Consider the following 19,415-nt stretch of genomic DNA (forward strand, 5'->3'; position numbering starts at 1 on the left):
TTGACGCCGATGCTTAAGCGCTTGAATCATTGACAAAAATACAAACTATGAATAAAGGGTTTGTTGAATTTTGAGACCCCCTAAATTCAAGACCATTAAATTACTTTCAAACGCCTTCTTTTTTTAAAACTAAGATCCATGATATGTCTTAGATTTAAACACTCTGAACTTTATAACTTAACTATTCAGGATCAAACTCAAGTTCCAAATTTGGGCTGATTCTGTCAAGATGGATCGCAGCCAGACAAAGACACACACACACACACACACACAAAGCCAGTACAGTTCAGTCCAACTAGTTCAAAAATGTTTTAATGCATCATTCCGTTTGACAGCTCGGACATCGTCTGTCAAGAACGATCGCAACATCAAGATTCTTTTTTCCATGAACGGTCTTCAGTTGGTGACCACGCCCAGATCTGCTAAACAACAAGCTGATTGGCCAGAGAATTACATTAAATGGCAATGAGGGCCCATTGAGATCATAAAAATTTCTATTAATTACTGACTGGAAAAAAAAAAAAAAAACAGGGACAAAGTCCATCCTCTTAAAGTGACAGGTAAAGTGAAATATGCAAAACTACTCTGAACCAGAAGAAGTTCACCATTATATCCCAACAGTTTGAATTACAACAAAATGCAAGTAGTATTTAGATTAAGCGCCAACGCAGTATCGTTCACAGCCCCTGGATTCCCCAAAGGAGAACGGAGACATTTTTAAGTTAGCCCTCGTTTCATTAAGACGCCGCGTAACGAACAAGCACTTTGTGTCATCTCGTCTCCACGGTGAAAAGGAAATTCTACTACAATACCCTCCAGGCTAATTAAATATTCTTTAATTAGAAAGGGAATGATATTTTGTTTTGGGCATGAAGGCAGCTCAGTGGGAGTGATGTTGACCAGGATTGTGCGTGGAAAAGATTTTGGGAGAAGGAACTCAGTCTGGCGTGGGGTTAAACAATGACCAGGAGGGGAAAAAAACAAAAATCCCATGATATGAATCACACTGACTCATCTAGTGGTGGAGGTTGGTATTACAATGTAGTCATTGACCAGTACCTGAGGTTGCTATCCAAATTGTGGGTGAAATTCCTTTTAACCTGCCCCACACATCATACAAATGTATAAATCAGCTCCAAAGTAAAGCCTGAAACGGTGACAATAAAGCTCATATTTAACAGTTGCTCATGACCAGCACACGTCAACAAAACTCCCAACACTAAGCCGATGAATCCAGCAGCCATCTTGGCTCCACCGTCCCGGTTGCGTCGTTTGAGCAGTTTTGAGGAGGGGAGGAAGAGGAGAGAGGGGGGAAAAAAAAAAAAAAAAAAAATTGAATGATTCAAGGCTTCGGGACACAAGCGGCGCCGCCACCGATCCCAACTCTCCAAACCCCTTCGTTAATTTGCATTTCTTTATTAAAAGCACTTTGCTGCCACGGCAACGAATCAGCGGGTTGCCTGGTGTGCGGTGCCCCTCCTCCTACAGTCCTCTCCTCCCGAGCGTAAATTCCCCAGACTCCCACCGCCCCCCCAAGAGGGGGCCCTCCTGCGACCCCCCCACTCCAGGGAGTTTCGGGTCTTAGTAGCGGTAGTGGTCTGGCTTGAAGGGGCCCTCACGAGGCAGACCCAGGTACTTTGACTGCTTCTCCGTCAGCTTGGTAAGCTTCACCCCCAGCTTCTCCAGGTGGGCCGCCGCCACCTCCTCATCCAGCTGGGCGAGGAAGCAGAGAGCGACAGGAAGAGGAAATGGAAGAAAGCGAGATAGGAAAATGTGCATTAGAATTTATTAAGGGTCCAAGCCCAACGGGCGGGAGAGGTCTGTTATCTTAGTCAAAATTTGTTTAAAAAAAAAAAAAAAAAAAAAAAGGGGGGGGGGCGGGGGGATTAAGTAAACATCAATGCCCAAATAGCTCACACCAAGCTTATTATATCACTTTATTCATTCTCCAGGGGATTTCAGGGTAATGATCTAAATTTTAATGAATTTTCCACCACTATTTCACCATTATATTTTGGCCCAAAAACCATATCATCAGAGTGAATGACATCACCATGTCAGCTTGTGTACATGAGTCACCTGCCACTCCGCAGGTTTATTGCTGCCAAACTCGGCTTCATTGTTTTAATATGGCGCCTCCCCTTGCGGCTGCCTGCGCGAGCACCTTGTGTCGATTACGCACATTTTGGTATTTTTTAGTATTTATAGAGCTTATTGTGCGTAATCACCGGGTGTCATGACATTTCACTGCATATATGTATGAACGTATGTATATGTATGTGACAAATAATCTCTTGAACTTGCAACGACCAGCCCCTATTTATGCATCTTAAAGGACTGCTGCCCCCTAATGGTTTGTTCCAAAATCTACACCCTACACAGACGGACACATGCTGTGTGTGACCTCTGACCTTCTTGGGCAGGAAGTAGACTCCCAGTGGGTACTTTGCAGTGTTGGTCCACAGTTCAACCTGAGCCAGAACCTGCAGAACAACAGAAGACAGATTAATAGGCTGAATCGGTCAGCAGGAACACTTTTAAAACCGAGCGGCCCCTCATCCTGGTGTTGCGTCACTATCTGGAGCTCTTAAATATGATTTTAGAACAAGAGCATTGTGTTTTCTGAAAAACACAGCAAAAGCGCCTCTTCTCTTTGACAAGAAAGAAAAGTCACCCCAACGTCACCCTAGCCTGGTACACACACACACACACACCTGGTTGGTGAAGGAGTTGCTCATGACAAAGGACGGATGTCCCATGGCACAGCCCAGGTTCACCAGCCTTCCCTCTGCCAGGACGATGATGTGGCGACCGCTCTTCATGCGGTAACGATCGACCTGAGAGGAAGGATCAATGAACCATATTTGGCGCAGTAACAATTATAATTATATAAATTTTTCCATTGTTTCACATTGATTGTGGAACAGCAGATTTTTGGACACATGCACGGTGTGTCGGTATGCATGTGCTGCTCGCACCTGGGGCTTGATGTTGATTTTCTTGGCTGCGTTGGCGTTGAGCCAGCTCATGTCGATCTCGCAGTCAAAGTGCCCGATGTTGCAGACGATGGCGTCGTCCTTCATGTTCTCAAAGTGCCTGGGTGAGGGGTGGAGTAAAAGGTTACAAGAGGAACACCACTAAAGAACAAAGCAGCTCGCACGGCGCCCTGCTCGATTACTGCAGGTTTACAGAATCCTGTCACTAGAGGGGGTTGGAGAGCACCGTATAGAAAAGCTGATTTTGACTTTTTTTTTTTTTTTTTTTTTTTTAAGTGTGGGATTTTTTTTAATTATTATTATTATTATTTTTTAAAATGACAATGACGGGTGTGTGTATACAGCTCATTACATTGAAAGACAGATGTTTGACACAGATATTTAACTGAAGCAGACGTACTGTCCCAGGATGATGTCCTCGCAGCCAGTGGTGGTGACGAAGATGTTTCCCTCCTTGGACGCCTCCTCCATGGTGGTCACCTCATAGCCTGGAAGGAAACAGCGATTCAGTGTCACAGTTCGAGGTGGAAGACAACTACTACACACTATAGATAGTTCACTATCTATAGTGTGTAGTGTAAGTGGACTTCAAGAGTATCTGGTTACTCATATGACCGATATTGATTATTGTGAAATCAAACGTGACAACATTTAAAAAAATGATCATTAGTCGTGGATATTATGACCATTGATTAGAGCAGCTCATCAATGAACTGCAACCATTCATTAACTGTAATTCAGCTTGAGAAATCAACATTTACCTACACATCACAACACTATTGGTTGATATTAACGCTGTTTTGTGTGACATTAAGGACCAATATTTGACTTTTTGAAGTGCAAAAATTAGTTTCATTTTTGGAATTTAACAAGGGGGTCTATCTGACAGCGCAAAAAAGCAAAAATAAAATTTAAACCTAAAAACAATGAGGGTCTTAAAACTAACAGGGACTGCAAATGTCAGTATGGTATTAATATTGATAAAGAACTCATAATTACTCATAGGACTAATATTGGATATTGTGAAATCAAATATAACATGTTAAATTTATCTCCTTGGTATTTCCATTTTTTCATTTCATTTAGCAGACGCTTTTATCCAAAGCGACTTCCAGTTGTTCAAACACCGACGGACGCAGCCATCAGGAGCAATTAGGGGTTAAGTGTCTTGCTCAAGGACACTACAGCATGCTAGCAGGAGGAGCCTGGGATCGAACCAGCAACCTTTAGATCACTAGACCACCAGCTCTACCACCTGAGGTACCATCCCCTTTTGGGGGAGTAGAGTTGTGGAAATGTCTCGGTATTGCGGATGTGGATTCTGCATCGATGCAGTGACAGAACATAATCGAGAGATTGGAAATATAAGTCGCAGATGAGGGGGAAAAATAAAAAATAAATAAACAATAAAAAAAACAGACCCTAGACCACACTATTGATCATGGGTACACTGTAGGTGGACTTCACAGAGAGGCTCCGTGGGTGGAGGAGACCCGATGCTACATCCACCCTTCACTCTGCGCCGCCTTCTGACACAGACACTACAATAATGTAGAGCTGCAACGCCTTAAGGGGCGGACACACACACACACACGGACACACATACACACCCTCCATGGCGGCCTGCAGGGCGTTGATGGGGTCCACCTCTGTGACGATGACGCGTGCCCCAAAGCCCCTCAGCGCCTGCACACAGCCCTTGCCCACGTCGCCATAACCAGCCACCACCGCCACCTTCCCGGCGATCATCACGTCTGTGGCGCGCTTGATGCCGTCGATCAGACTCTCCCTGCAGCCGTACAGGTTGTCGAATTTACTCTGCAGGACAAGGGAAGAGACCAGCCTTTTAGGTTTTGTTTTTTTTATATATAAATTGGACATATTAGTAGTTTCACCATTTCTTTCTGTGTGCATTATTGATACATAGGTTTGTTTATTGTTCACTTTTAGATTTGTTGTATATTGTTATTTTTAGTTAATTATTTTATTGGTGTATTGTATATTATTTGTATAATGTATTGTTATTTGTATATTCTGTTTATTTTCTTGTTCATTTATTGCAAAGTGTTTACTATTCTTTAGTTCCTCGTTTCAAGATGTACATGTTTTCTACCGTAGTCCTCTGCCATTCCAGTGGGTTATTTTCCGACTGGACACCTTGATTGATTGCACTCTTTACAAAAACAAAACCCGCAGTTGGGGGGAAAAACAAACAAACAAAAAAAACAAAACTAAATACACCTCATGCAAAAGAGAAATGTCCAGTGGATTCAATAGGAAGGCTGCACTTCCGGCACGGCGCACCCGTACACTGCGCCAACACATCCGGTGGATTTCTACCGTGATATCATAATACCTCTGTTCACGTGTGCGTATTTAACCTTAGGGGGCGTACTAAACGGTTTGCTTACATATCGTGTACCATTGCATCCCTGGAAGATACACAGTTTGCATCTACCAGTGATTCTCTTTAATATAGTGTAGGTGGATTTCACACAGAGCCTCTGAGCGTGGAGGAGACTCGCTGCTACATCCGCCCTTCACTCTGCGCCGCCTTCTGACACAGACACTACACCGCAGTAGAGCTGCAACGCCTTAAGGGGCACGCACAGATCATTTGGAAACATTAAAATGACTTTAGACATGGAGAGGTAGAGTAGATAAGTGTTTGTGTCTTTAAGGATCTCACCAGCAAATTGTAAACATTGAAAATTAAACAACTAGAAATTGTTCCAATATAACCAGATACAAATCAAACTTTCCCAGACATATCCGGATAAGTTCATGTAAACAATACATTACATTTAGCAGACGCTTTTATCCAAAGCGACTTACAAGGGAGAATAAACTACCGAATACATTATTTCACGGGACCATCTACTTCTATAATTAATTTATTAAATAGGATTTAAATACTATCATAAAATAAATAATATGTAAAAAAACGTTTTTCTTGATCACTTGAGGTGGTGGTGGACATTTTAAATGTTCATCCATATCGACAGTTTACTGACCACAACTAGCTACGCTGCTTTATCACATTCACCGCTCACTTATTTCGTGTGGCGGACTCCGCCACCAACAATCGAAACAGCATGAAGCGGAGCACCTGCAGAACGCAACTACATTGAATGGCTGTTATTATAAAGCGACAGGTACATTTTTTAAATACTAAATGTTTTATAAAATAAACAAAATTCTTGCAGACTTTACCCCTTAACATATATTAAAATATTGCACCACGTTCCAAAATTCAAATAGTACGTTCAGATAAATAAACATGGATAATGGGAGACAGAAAAATAGACGGATGGACAGACGACATCCCTTGGCGTGATGGAGAAGAGCAGTTACCTTGGTGACAGAGTCGTTGACATTGATGGCAGGGATCTTCAGCTCTCCCTTCTTCAGCATCTTGTACAGGTTGTGGACGCCCGTCGTCGTCTCTTCCGACACACCACGGATACCTGAGCAGTAAAAACTGTTTTGGAACTGAATAACAAGCGGATGTTCGATTTTGTATGGGGGGGAAAAAAATAATAATAAAAAAGTAGGTATTAAGTCTTAAAACTATCATGGATTGATGAACATAATGCGAGAACCAAATTTCACAAGCTCGAGTTCCACCTGGAAGCCTTTGGCAACATGCTAAGCTTAGCTCAAGCTGACTAGTGAGTGTAAATGAGTTACATTGAGGAGAGAGAAGACACGCCTGCTTCTTTTAAATCAGCCACGTGGGAAAATTTCAGGTTCCCGGTGAACGACGACAGCAATCGTAAACGAGTGGTGGATCGGACAAGGACAGTGTGTCGGTGTTGTTTGACAGTTGTAGGATATGTGTGCGGAAACTGCTAATATATTGACATTTTAAAGTCTGGACCCTGAATATAAGAAGACACCACTTCTCAGACGTATTTCCAGGAAAAACCCTGTCTTATATTCGGGCCAATATGATTATATTAATATTGAGACAGTATTCGCCTAGTTACTCATAGGTTAGGGTTGGATATTGTGAAACCAAATAACCCAATATTTGACAAATTCACTTGTTATTTTGAGGGATGCGTATTGTGCTTTCTTGCACACTTTACATACAAACAATCATGGGTAATGTGGATATTATAAGTATTAATGAGAGAAGACAGAACAGCCAATGAAGTACAGAATGCATTAATTTACTGAAAAACAACATCTAAGATGATGATATTGATTATATTTGGTCCTACGTGAAGTGTAGATGGATTTCACACAGAGCCTCCGTGGATGGAGGAGACCCCGTGCTACATCCACCCTTCACTCTGCGCCGCCTTCTGACACAGACACTACAATGCAGTAGAGCTGCAACGCCTTAAGGGGCGGGGACACACAAAAACATACTTCTAATGCACCTACACTTTGACTTGTTACCCTTTTCCCATTTATTACTTTGAGTATTAATATCACCCCCCCCCCCTTATTGGAATGAAATTCAGTTACCGGGAATGGATCTAATATTTTTTTCCCCCCTTCAGTACTATGTTTAAATGAAGAAGGTATCATGCATGCCTCATAGTGCACTTAAATTTAACAGTTGTGTATTGAATATTTCATTTCAACATCTCATATGTTGTTTTCATTTAAAACCATGTGCAAAAGTTCCTTGCATTAAGTTTTACAGAATAAATGGAAAGTCTCTTCCCTGCTCCATCCCTAGTGGTGAAGATTTGCCACTGCAACTCTACCAGCCACTAAATGAATGCCAACAAATGATCCGGCAGCACAAACAGGTTCTCCAAGTGTTAAATTCAAGGGTTAATTACACAGCAAGCAAACAACATCAAATTAGAGTCCTGCATGTGTGCAATTATTATTATTTTTTTAATATAAAACCACACCTAATATTCCCAATGATGAATGAGTGTTAAGGCATCAACTTTGTCAACAAAATGGTATCAACAGATAATTTCTTAATTTATTCACCAACACCGACAGGAAGTCAGGCAAACAGTTGTGTGTACCGACCTGTCAGCAGTTTGGGGTACTTCTGGTGCACAAGGTTGGTCAGGTCTCCTCCGTCGTCCAGGATCATGTTGAGCGGCTGTCCGTCCTTAAAGTAGATGGTCTGTTCGATGCACCAGATGTACTCCTCATCCGTCTCACCCTTCCAGGCATACACTGGAGGGAGGGAACGAGAGAGGGAGAAAAGAACCAAGACATTAGAATATAATTTGGTTGTCTACAGGAGTTGGAAAGGAAATGGAACAATGGTAATCACTCAATCTATTCTCGTAGCTTCTTGTATAAGTTGCTTTGGACAAAAGCACTCCCATGGGCAGAAAACTTAAACGCACGGTCACTCCAAATTACCTCATTTTGCCGTAAAGCAGATCTGCCGCTGATTTGCGACAATGATAGAAACATAAAAGCCTGACTGATATCGGTCATTATTTGGCCACATCTGGATTGGCAGTTCTACTGTCAATGTGTCCCGATTTTTAAATAAGTCTAATAATAAAATAATATTGCTGATCCTGTACTTGTTTGTTCTACACTACTTACTCACCAAAATAAGCGCAGAAGCCCGACTAGTCATTCCATCCATGTTTGTTTACATTCGCGTTTAGACACTGACTCTGCTCTCCAAGCAGTATGGGATGCTGCATTCATGGAAAACTCAGAAAACAAATTTGTTTCTGAAGTGATGATGCATTCACTAGAACTCGAAAAAGATTAAAAATGAATCTTTTACATGTTTTTGAGTCCACCAAAAGTTTGTATTTTTATTGATTTGTTTGGTTATAAGTGAAATGCGCTCAAATAGAGATACTTTGATAAAAGTTTTTCCAAGCCAATTGAAAAATTTTGCCCTTTGACAAAATATCGGTCAAAACATCAGTAATTGGTCGGCTGCCACTGAAAAACCGAGATAGTCACAAAAATCTGGCATTGGTCGGGCTCTAAAAATACAACGATATTGATTATATTTGGTCCTACATAAGGTGTAGGTGGATTTCACAGAGCCTCCGTGGGTGGAGGAGACCTGGTGCTACATCCACCCTTCACTCTGCGCCACCTTCTGACACAGACACTACACTGCAGTAGAGCTGCAACGCCTTAAGGGGCGGAGTCACAAAAACACTTCTTAAAAACACACTTCTAATGCACCTACACTTATCCTTTACTTGTTACCCTTTTATTACTGTGAGTATTAACACTATGCCTGACACACACACACACACACACACACACACACACACACACACACACACACACACACACACACACACACACACACACACACACACACACACACACACACACACACACACACACACACACACACACACACACACACTTTTTGATTGAGAATAAACAAACAAGCTTTTATCTAGTTATTTGTTTGATTACATTTGCTGCACCAAATATTAATCATACAAATTCAATTATTTTTAAACAGGTTAGACTTACAGACTTAAGTTGGGACTTGACTTACCTTGACTAAGGACTCAACTTGCCAAAGGAAAAATGACTTGGGAATTGGAGCAAATGACTTGAGACTTAGATAAGAGACTTGGTCACATGTCTGCAGCTACCTCACGACTATAGATATATTTATATGATATGGCTTTACAGATATTTACTTTACCGTCTATTTACTAGTACAGTGTACCTCGACTTAAGACCGCATCTATTTACGACTAATCCAAGATACGCTTAGCGATAGTTGTGAAAATTTGTATCAATTTGCGACCGACTGCTCCAAGAATTTGCAGTTGGCGTGTCGGCGGCCAGTCAGCAGTCAGTCAACTGTCAGTCAACAGTCAGTCGGCGGGCGACCTACATCGTGTGTGTGCACGTAGTTTGTGGCTTATCGATATTATTTTCATGTTTACTGTGTTTGTGCTGTGTATTTTGTTTATATCAATATTATTTTCATGTTTACTGTGTTTGTTTATTTTCACCCTGCATGATTTCATAATTCATATGGGAAAAATTGCTTCGACATACGACCGTTCTTATAGAACCAATTACGGTCGTAAGTCGAGGTACCACTGTATTACCATTGTGACACAGTTTTGTACTTTACATCTCTTTTTCGACTTGCACTGTTCTGACAACTTCTGATGTTGTAAATGCCGTAAAAAACCTGAATTAAACCCAGCGACAAATTGAGTTTATCATTTGTTCCATTTTATAATTTATCTTTAGAATTTGTAGGTATATCCCAGGTATTTGCTCAGTTCTCACCCACCTCCTTATTTTCTCACTGTTTTTGTTTTCACTGTTTAGACTTAAGTTTTATTGTACTTACTGTTTCATAATTGCCTGGGATGCATTTTGTTTTGTCCAATCCTAACGGCAACAGAATTGGGTCAAGACTTGAACTTGTAGTTGGCCCGCCCTGAGTCTAATCCAACAGGGGGACAAACCTCAACTTTACAATGAGGGCTTTGTGCCTTTAGTTTTAAACTGAACATGGTGGATGTTTTGGTACCTGGGATGCCAGTCTTGGCGATGGCAGCGGCGGCGTGATCCTGGGTGGAGAAGATGTTGCAGCTGGACCACTGGACCTGGGGGCGGGGCAGAGGGACTTCAGATTAAAACAGGCACAACAGTCTTTAAAAAGGGGCAGTAGCTAGAGTGGGTTGTCAATCAAGTCGAAGGTTGCTGGTTTGATCCCTGCTCTTACTGAAGTGGCCTTGGGCAAGACACTTAAGCCCTAATTGCTCCTCATGTCTGCAAAGATAACTGATAGCTAATCAACAACTTAAGTCTTCTCCATCACAGTATGCAGAACCTATTCAATTAACAAATAATATTCCATTTTATTATCCTGTTATTAGTAACATTTCCACCAACTGCACAATGTATTAATTTATGCGTTAATTTTTATCTACCATCCTGTTACTTTGTTCCCATTTATGCTCACAATTTTTTTAATAATCAAAACTACCAAGAAAAAGCTTCAATGAAATGAGACAGAACGTTCCTGTAACAAAGAGAGAAGCAAGACAGATACAGGATGGAGGCTTAAGCAGAGAGAGAAAATCTAATTTCACAAAAAGGTTGTGCGCGTAAACAGCCTCCATTCGTCATCGCTCCAAACCAGATTTTCTTAGTCTGTCTGCTTCAGGCGTCCTGGCCAGACTGATAACACTCGGCCACATGACCGGATGGAGGGATGATAGGGGAAGAACAAAGGGGTGAGAGCCACGAGGGAAGGAGAGGAAAGAGAAATAAGGAGACAACCACAAAAGACAAAACTGAGGGTGGATGGATCGATAAATAGCAAGACTAAACTCAGTCAGTTAAAATGGAGGAGCGAGCACTTAAAACGTAATAATCAAAAACTGAGGGATTAGTGTTCAACTAATGAAAGTCCCAGGGCAGACCACCCATCCAATCATCCCCCTCTTAAACCTGTTCAGAGCCTCTAGATGCCAAAACAGGATTGTCTCATTTTGCGGAGGAAAACACATTATTAATCCCCGGAGTATATAATTAATTATATTAAATAACCCAGGACCAATGATCAAAACAAAAAAAAAAATAATAATAATTAAGAAGTAGTGGGGGTAAGAGAGAATAATGAACGTATTGTAAGAGAGTGAATAAGTAAGTGTTCTGTTACGCAGTGTTTCGTTCCATAAGGAAACGGAGCGACACGAGGATGCACAGTGGAGCGCAGACTGCAGGCGTGCGCCTCATGAATATGCATATCCTGCCCAGACAATCCGCTACCTCGATGTCCATTCATGGCAAAAAAATAAAAAAAATAAAAAAAAGAAAAAGCGTGCCTGATAAAAAAGGGCATCGTGGGGCCCACGGGGCAGGTACCCCACCCATGCCTGGTGGAGAACGGCTAGAGGAATAACAATCAAAACAAAAACAGTAGGGCTCCTTTGTGCTGGACCCCTAATGATCAGAAAAATACGAAAAACCACTGGACATCTCACCTCTGCTCCGAGGGCGGTGAGGGTCTCGATGAGCACGGCGGTCTGCAGCGTCATGTGGAGGCAGCCACCGATGCGGGCGCCCTTCAGAGGCTTGGACTCGCCGTACATCTGCCTCATCTTCATCAGGCCGGGCATCTCATTCTCAGCGATGTCGATGGCCTTGCGGCCCCACTCAGCCAGGCTGATGTCAGCTGACATACAGAGAGAGACCGGAACAGTTAGAATCTGACATTTTAAACCCACTTCCCGTTACACGGACAGTTTATTCCCACTCCCAATCGCATACTAGCAGACAGTTCTGCACGAGAAAACGAAAAGTTGGCATGCAACTGTTTTCAGCGTGTCCAAGACGCGCCAAACAGTATGCGAAAAGTACTGGTAAAATATCTGTGTCCCAAAAACAAAAACTTGACACTACACCGACAAACATTTCCCACAATTATGATACTTTGCAATGAGTGCGGTTCACCCAAAGCAGCAGACTAACAGTATTGTTTAATCAAGCATCACTATTAACCTGCAAAGTACACTGCTGAATGACAATGTAGTAGGCCAAAAAGAGAAAAACTCAATTTACTCAAACTCCAAGTATGCAAGCAAGGGTTGCACAAGTTTGCAGGTAGAGGAATCACTCAAGGCATTTCTGTTTGGCAATAAAAATCAATTTCAGAGAACACTCCCCACCACGCCCCCAGTCCCTCTTCAGCCTGTACAAACAAGACTGTCGGCAGGTGAACTGTTCGAAAACAGAACTAATCTGAAAAACCAGCAAACGGGGAAAACTCAGTCCACCGTGACATCAGGAGGATTGGCCTCGAGTCCAGAAAATTACTGTTTGGAGAGACAACAGATGGACTCGAACTAGACTAGTTTAACAAGCTAATCAACCCCACTGTTGAGCAGAGACATTCTCAGTCGCTTAATCAGCACCGGTTGTGGGCCTTACGAACACACGCCACATTAACCGACTACAAAAGTAAGATTTGCTGAAATGCAACAGTTGGTTGGATGTCGGACAGAAGGCCCCTGACCTCACAATATTTCCATGGACAAAACCTAAAGGCAGTGTGTTCCAACCGGTGGGGGGGGGGGGGGGTCTTAGTAAACCAGTGACCAAAGCAGAGTTCAGCGGCAACTCCACTGAACTCTGACACCGGGGAAAGACGAGACTTTGCCCTGGACTAACCATCAGCATATGGTTGAGCAAGTACGAGCAACACCACCTGCTTATCACTGTAGAGACTGTCACAGGAAACAGCAGCTGCCACGCTCTCTAAAATGCTGACGGCAACCACCAATCTCAGCCATCTTAATTGAGTAATATTTTACATTTCCTGAGGCACGCACCCACCCCCACCACGGAGACCCCAATAGAACCCCTGCCCCTTTAATCTCTTCCTAAAGCATTATAAATGAACTAAATTTGCGCCTGGCTATATGTAATGTCTTTGCTGCCGCAAAGCACCATATTCCTGCAAAGAGACGACACAGGTAAAAATCTCAACCAAAAAAAAAAAAAAAAAAATATATATATATATATATATATATATATATATATATATATATATATATATATATATATATTTTTTTTTTTTTTTTTTTTACTGAACTTCAGAACAGATTTTAATATGATCACAATAACCCCCATAAAACTAAAGAGGATTATGGATAAAACCCGGGCATTCTCAGAAATTTAGTTATTTCACCACCCCGCTGTACAAGGAATTCAATCTTGAGAAAACCTCTTAACCGCTCGAACCGAGGAATAAAGCGATAAACACGTGCAGTAAAATAAAAGTGCTGACTTGCGGTGGATCTAGTTCCCATCTGCTGCCCAAAACACCGATGTAGCAGAACGAGCACCGGCACCAAGAACCCTTTAGCGTCGGACAAAGAACAGGGGAAGCTGAACCTAAAAACGCCGCAGAGGGGAAACTGAACCTAAAAACGCCGCAGAGGGGAAACTGAACCTAAAAACGCCGCAGAGGGGAAGCTGAACCTAAAAACGCCGCAGAGGGGAAACTGAACCTAAAAACGCCGCAGAGGGGAAACTGAACCGGCGGAGCGCCCCGTGCGCGTGTAGTAGCGCTCAGTCTGCGCTCGTCAAGTCAGAGCGAGGCGAGAGGCGCACGGCCTCCTGGGAGATGTAGTCTTTAAACGACGGCTCAGAGTCGAAACGCCGCGCCGAACCAGAAAAAAACTACATCTCCCAGGAGTCGTCGTCGTCGTCCCCCCCCCCCCCCCCAACACGCACGGCTTGGATTCCACGCTAGCTTCAAGTGCCGCCAAAGGGCTTCAGATGGATTTACCTCATTCAAACTCTAAAACGTGGAAAAAATAACCCCCTCAAAAAGAGTGTATATATATATATATATATATATATATATATACACACACACACACATACACACACACACACACACACACACACACACACACATATATATATATATATATATACACACACGTTAAAAAATACTAAATAAACGGCGTGGAGCGAGATACAATGCGCTTAAAATCGCAGTGGTTTAAACGTATACGGTAAATAAAAACAGACGAACAAAAAAAACACAGAAACCAAGGCAAGTTTGGCCATGTGCTAGCTTTGTGTTTGCACATGTTTAATTACAGCCAGTTATCTTCAACAAATGAGCTCGCTAACGAGCCGACAACTGCCTCTTTAAAAAAGAAAAAATCGAATCAACATGTAAAGTGAATACTGACCCACTTTGAAGGGGAGTTTCTCGGACATGTCTGGTTCCTGGAGAGCTGGATGAGGCCGAGAACTGGGGGACAGAAGGAAGGCGCCTCCACCCGCAACGTGATTATATCGTAGAGGTCCGCCTGCTCTTCCGCATTATGCGTAAACCCGCCGCTCCGCGCTTCCCATTGGACGCCAGAGGTTCCGCCCCCCCGGAGGACCCACAAAACGATTGGCTCTGACTCGGCGCTGGGCGGGTCCGACTCAGCCAATAGGATGCAGCGCTGGTAAAGTGAGCGTGTCCAATGAGTATAGTTGAAACAGGTTCAGTCTGGCCTCTGTTGCTGGAGGGATAAACAGTACGATGGTTCAATAACGAGGATTCATTTCGATTTTATTCCAGTCTTCTGTATTACAACAACAACTACTTCACAACATAGATAGATAGATAGATAGACAGACAGACAGCCAGCCAGATTGATTGATTCGATTTCATTGCTTTCTGTTTGATTTCAATATTTAAGAAACCGTAGAGAAAGACAAGAAATAACCTTTAAAAATAAAAAACGAAATGAAACAACACCTTCAGCGTATTCTTCGCAAAATATAATTAAATATGCGCGTCAGGAAATGAGCAGGAGGAAGCAAAACACTTATTTTATCATTAAATACTTAGACTTAGATACTTTATTCATCCCTGGGGGAAAATTACATCTTACTTCTGTGTGTGTGTGTGTGTGTGTGTGTGTGTGCGTGCGTGTGTGTGTGTGTGTGTGTGTGTGTGGGTGCGTGCATGTGTGTGTGTGCATAATGTCAACAGACTTATGCTAAACTAATCAAAACAATGTTGTGTGTTTATTGTGTTTATTTTAAACACAACACACTCCACAGCCGTTGGGGACAATCTGAACAAGTCTAAACCTGCTGCACCTCCGAAGCCTTATGTAACAAACCTCTATATTGTGCAATTTTAGTCCATTTTGTATATTTTATGTTGTCATTTAGGTTGCTAAGATCTTTTTATTTTACTTGCCTGTATGTTTGATTGTATAAGATTGTGAATGGCAACCTTTTTTTACTTCAAGGATCCTCTCATTGATAACTGTTAGGTCACAGATTTATTTGACTCTGGGACCCAAATCTGAGAAGATTATTTTTATTGTTGGATCTGAATTAGTGTCTCTACTCTGGTTATGGAGATAACAGTGGAACTACGATCAATTAAATGAAATTCCATATTCACAGTATGAAATTGATGCAAAAATGTGGACTTTAAAAACAGGTTCCAATGACAGGATAACAATATATTGTATACACACTATAGCGTGTGTGTGTACAGATAAGAATAGTCTTCCTTCACCTTCCTCTAAAATCAGCCTGGGCCTTCAAAAATGAACCAAGATCTTCACACAGAGACAAAGTCAAAATCCAGTCAGCATCACACAGCTGCTTGGTGTTTTCCTACGTCTGTTATTGATTCTGAACAAAATGATGAAACCTTTGGTAGCGAAACTAAAAATAGTTTTCATTCTTATCGTAGTCAATGGCCTCCAATTGCATATGTAATTATTACTCTAACCGCAAACAGTGAAAAGGTCCCCCCTGCTTTACAGAAAAGCTCCTGTATTATATTTATTACTGGAATTGCACTGCATTTCCCCCTTAAGTATTTGCTTGGGGCTCCGAACCGGAGGAAGTAAAGATAAACGAGAATGTCCAGGTTATGTATGTATACAGTTAAGGTAAGTTTCATTTAGAATGATTTAAATGTATATTTAATACAACACAGACAATTAATACTATTATATAATCATAGAACCCAGAATCGCGATTGTGGGGCCGCCCCAAACGGTCACCTGTGCGAGCGCCTCCAAAGACATCTCACTGCATATGTACAAACGTATGAAAATGTATGTGACAAATAAACCTCTTGAATCTTGACTCTTCATATAGTCATGCCTCTAAATCCACTGTGTTCCTGACGCTCTGTCAGTGGGCGGAGCCACCCTCCTGAGGCCACAAATTCTGTGAGCCAATGAATGGGATTTGAGAACAAGTTCCTAGTTCCGTCAGCCAATGGCGTTTGAGCTTTACTCCAGGTTCCGTTGTATTTCTCCGTAAACTTCCACAGATCTCCCCTTATCAGTCCACTTAAATCTGTTTCTGAACAAATTTGAGGTTGTATTAGGTCTACAAGGCCTCATTTAAAAGTTTGTTCTGACTTTGGTTGCCGTGCGTCAAGCTTGTGGGAGGCACCGCACCGCGACTCTAGGGAACTCTGGTCACAGATTTTTTTATTTTGGAAAATGTCGGAAATAAATAAATAAATTGAAGTAAAAATGAATAAAATAAATACATCTACAATGAAAGCACATTATTTTTATTGGTTTTGTTTGGAGAAAGGCACAGCGGGTGGGATGGAGCAGACGACCATATAAGGAAAATCGGTGACGCGCCGACGTCAGCTTGTCCAGAAAGTAGAAAAAAAAAACATTTGGAAAGGGGCTTACCTCATTATTCGACACTTTGGACACATCTAATATGAACATCCCACGGTGTAACATTATATATATATATATATATATATATATATGACAGAAAATAAGGAAAAGCAGAACAGGCCCCCTTTAATAAACAAAAATAAAAATACAGAAGTAGAAGAAAAAAAAGGTAATTTATAAGTTGAGAGCCTGAAACCCTTTTAACCAACATAAACTGCACCATCAACACCTTAACTGCCATAAAATGTTGGGCAAATACTTTTAATATTTGAGTACATTTCATACCTAGTACTTCCAATATCTTTACCTGAGTAGAATATAGATAAGATGGTATCTATTTTGACCAGAGTACTGTCTTGATTGTGTAGCTAACACTTTCAGTCCAGTATACAATAACAGCACTTTGTATTCATGTCAGTATTTCCATTCTTATGTAATGATATTCTGATATTCTGGAAAGTGATCGAAAACATGTGTATTTAATGCCTGTGACCTCATGTGTGTTCCACATCAATAAGAAATCCACCCCCTAAAGTCAGAGAAATAGTGTGATAAGGACGAGCAGTGGGATGGACAAAGTTACTAGTTAACCTTCAAGGTAATGAACAGCAGCCTGTGACCTTGAACCTCCTTGCACCCTCCAGTGAACCAGTGGGGCCATATCTCGCCCTGTGCAAATAAGTTTAGAACGATCTCAAAGATATTCTGTTAATCCTTCCAAAATGTCCCAATTCATCAATTAATTTAACCCTGAAGAAGGCATGTTGATTGAATTTAAAATATAGGGGGTAGTTTGGTAGACCTGGTTTAATATTACTCGGTCAGCAGGCTTGGCATACAACACACATGTATGCCATTGCATCCAAGACAGAGTTCATGTTCTCAACCTCCAATGCCACTTTTTATTCAGTATTTAATCAACAACAACTGCTGCAACAACTCTGTCCTGTTGGATGACAATAGCACAGTTTTTGTGACAGAGAAACGCCACCAACCCCCCTCTTTGGAGACCGATCTTACCATGTTTTGGTCTGTAAACAACTAATCATCATCATGACTCCAAGAGGGGGAGAATCACCAGGGGTGTGACAGATATGAACAGAGACATACAACAATATCTACAGTACTTTACAAAACATAAACTTTGAGACATCTATTTTAAACTACGATTGGAAAAAAGGCCATTTCAGTTAGTCCAGATTAAAAGTGCGATTTAGGCCTAATCTTTGGCCGCAAAAGCGCCTCCTGGAAATTTTGGGGTCACATTAAGACCCGAGTCAAAAGCATAAATAATTTTTCAAGTAATTATGTTATACTGCTTATTAAAATTATTGAAAGAAATCAGGATTCTGATGGGGAAAAATATTGGAAAAAAAACTCAATGTCTGACAGCAACTTGGAGCTCTGGACTTCGAGTCTGCACTGACCAAGACAGAGTAAAGGGGAAGTAAATACTCTGTATTTTTTTAAGAGAAAGACAAGAAATCATTTGGCAAAAGTATTTTCTTTATTCAGGCAGAGTACCATAGGAACAGGAGATAGATGGGATAGAACACAACACTCAGTCCTGTGTATAAACACACACCCACACACATTAGCTCAAGCATACATGAAGAATGCACACACAGCATAATGCCATTGCAAACTAACTCACTACCGCACACGCACACACACACACACACACACACACACACACACACACACACACACACACACACACACACACACCTGAATGTCAGATATTGTCATGTATGACTTCCCACCGCTGAAAGTCTAATAAGAGATGTGAAACAGAAGAAAACATAAAACACCAAGAGAGAAGTCTGCTTTTACAGAGCAGGTGCAGTTTTCAATGCTTCAATACTCCCAGACCACAAGGTCAGTTATATTCAATCAGATCATTTCCAGACTGAAGGGTTCAGCTTCTAGATTTAAATGAAACTCAGAAAAAAAAAAGCCTTCTCATGTAATAATATATTATGGGTACATTTAGGCGACCGGCCCTCAAAAGTATACTACTGTATACAGAGGGGAGTTATTTTTAAAGGGGTTATGAAGGGATGTCTTTCCGCTTCCTATTGCGCTTAAACCTCTTAAAATGTTTGAGCATTATGCCCTTAATATTGAAAAGTTGTGTTTGTGTCAAAATGATCACAACCTGTACGTTCGCACAAAATAAAAACAACACAAAAACAAAGTGAGCTGAAATCCATTTGAGTTTGACTGAGCAGCTCCGTTAGATACAGCTCCTGTTTGCCTGGTTGGTATTCCATGCTCAAGA

General features: G+C 41.6%; 1 protein-coding gene across 1 annotated transcript; it reads right to left on the minus strand.

Moving 5' to 3' along the window:
* Positions 1–296: 296 nt before the first annotated feature.
* Positions 297–14,757, minus strand: ahcy (adenosylhomocysteinase). Its single transcript, XM_080000892.1, has 11 exons — positions 14,657–14,757; positions 11,933–12,123; positions 10,471–10,546; positions 7,998–8,150; positions 6,351–6,463; positions 4,607–4,814; positions 3,397–3,484; positions 2,979–3,096; positions 2,715–2,837; positions 2,412–2,483; positions 297–1,713 (listed from the first exon to the last, which is right to left on the minus strand). The coding sequence occupies exons 1-11, from the start codon at positions 14,682–14,684 to the stop codon at positions 1,582–1,584; spliced, it is 1,302 nt and encodes a 433-aa protein (XP_079857018.1). The 5' UTR covers positions 14,685–14,757; the 3' UTR covers positions 297–1,581.
* Positions 14,758–19,415: the final 4,658 nt, after the last annotated feature.

This window comes from Zeus faber (genome assembly GCF_960531495.2).
Source record: "Zeus faber genome assembly, chromosome: 5".
Classification (NCBI taxonomy): domain Eukaryota; kingdom Metazoa; phylum Chordata; class Actinopteri; order Zeiformes; family Zeidae; genus Zeus; species Zeus faber.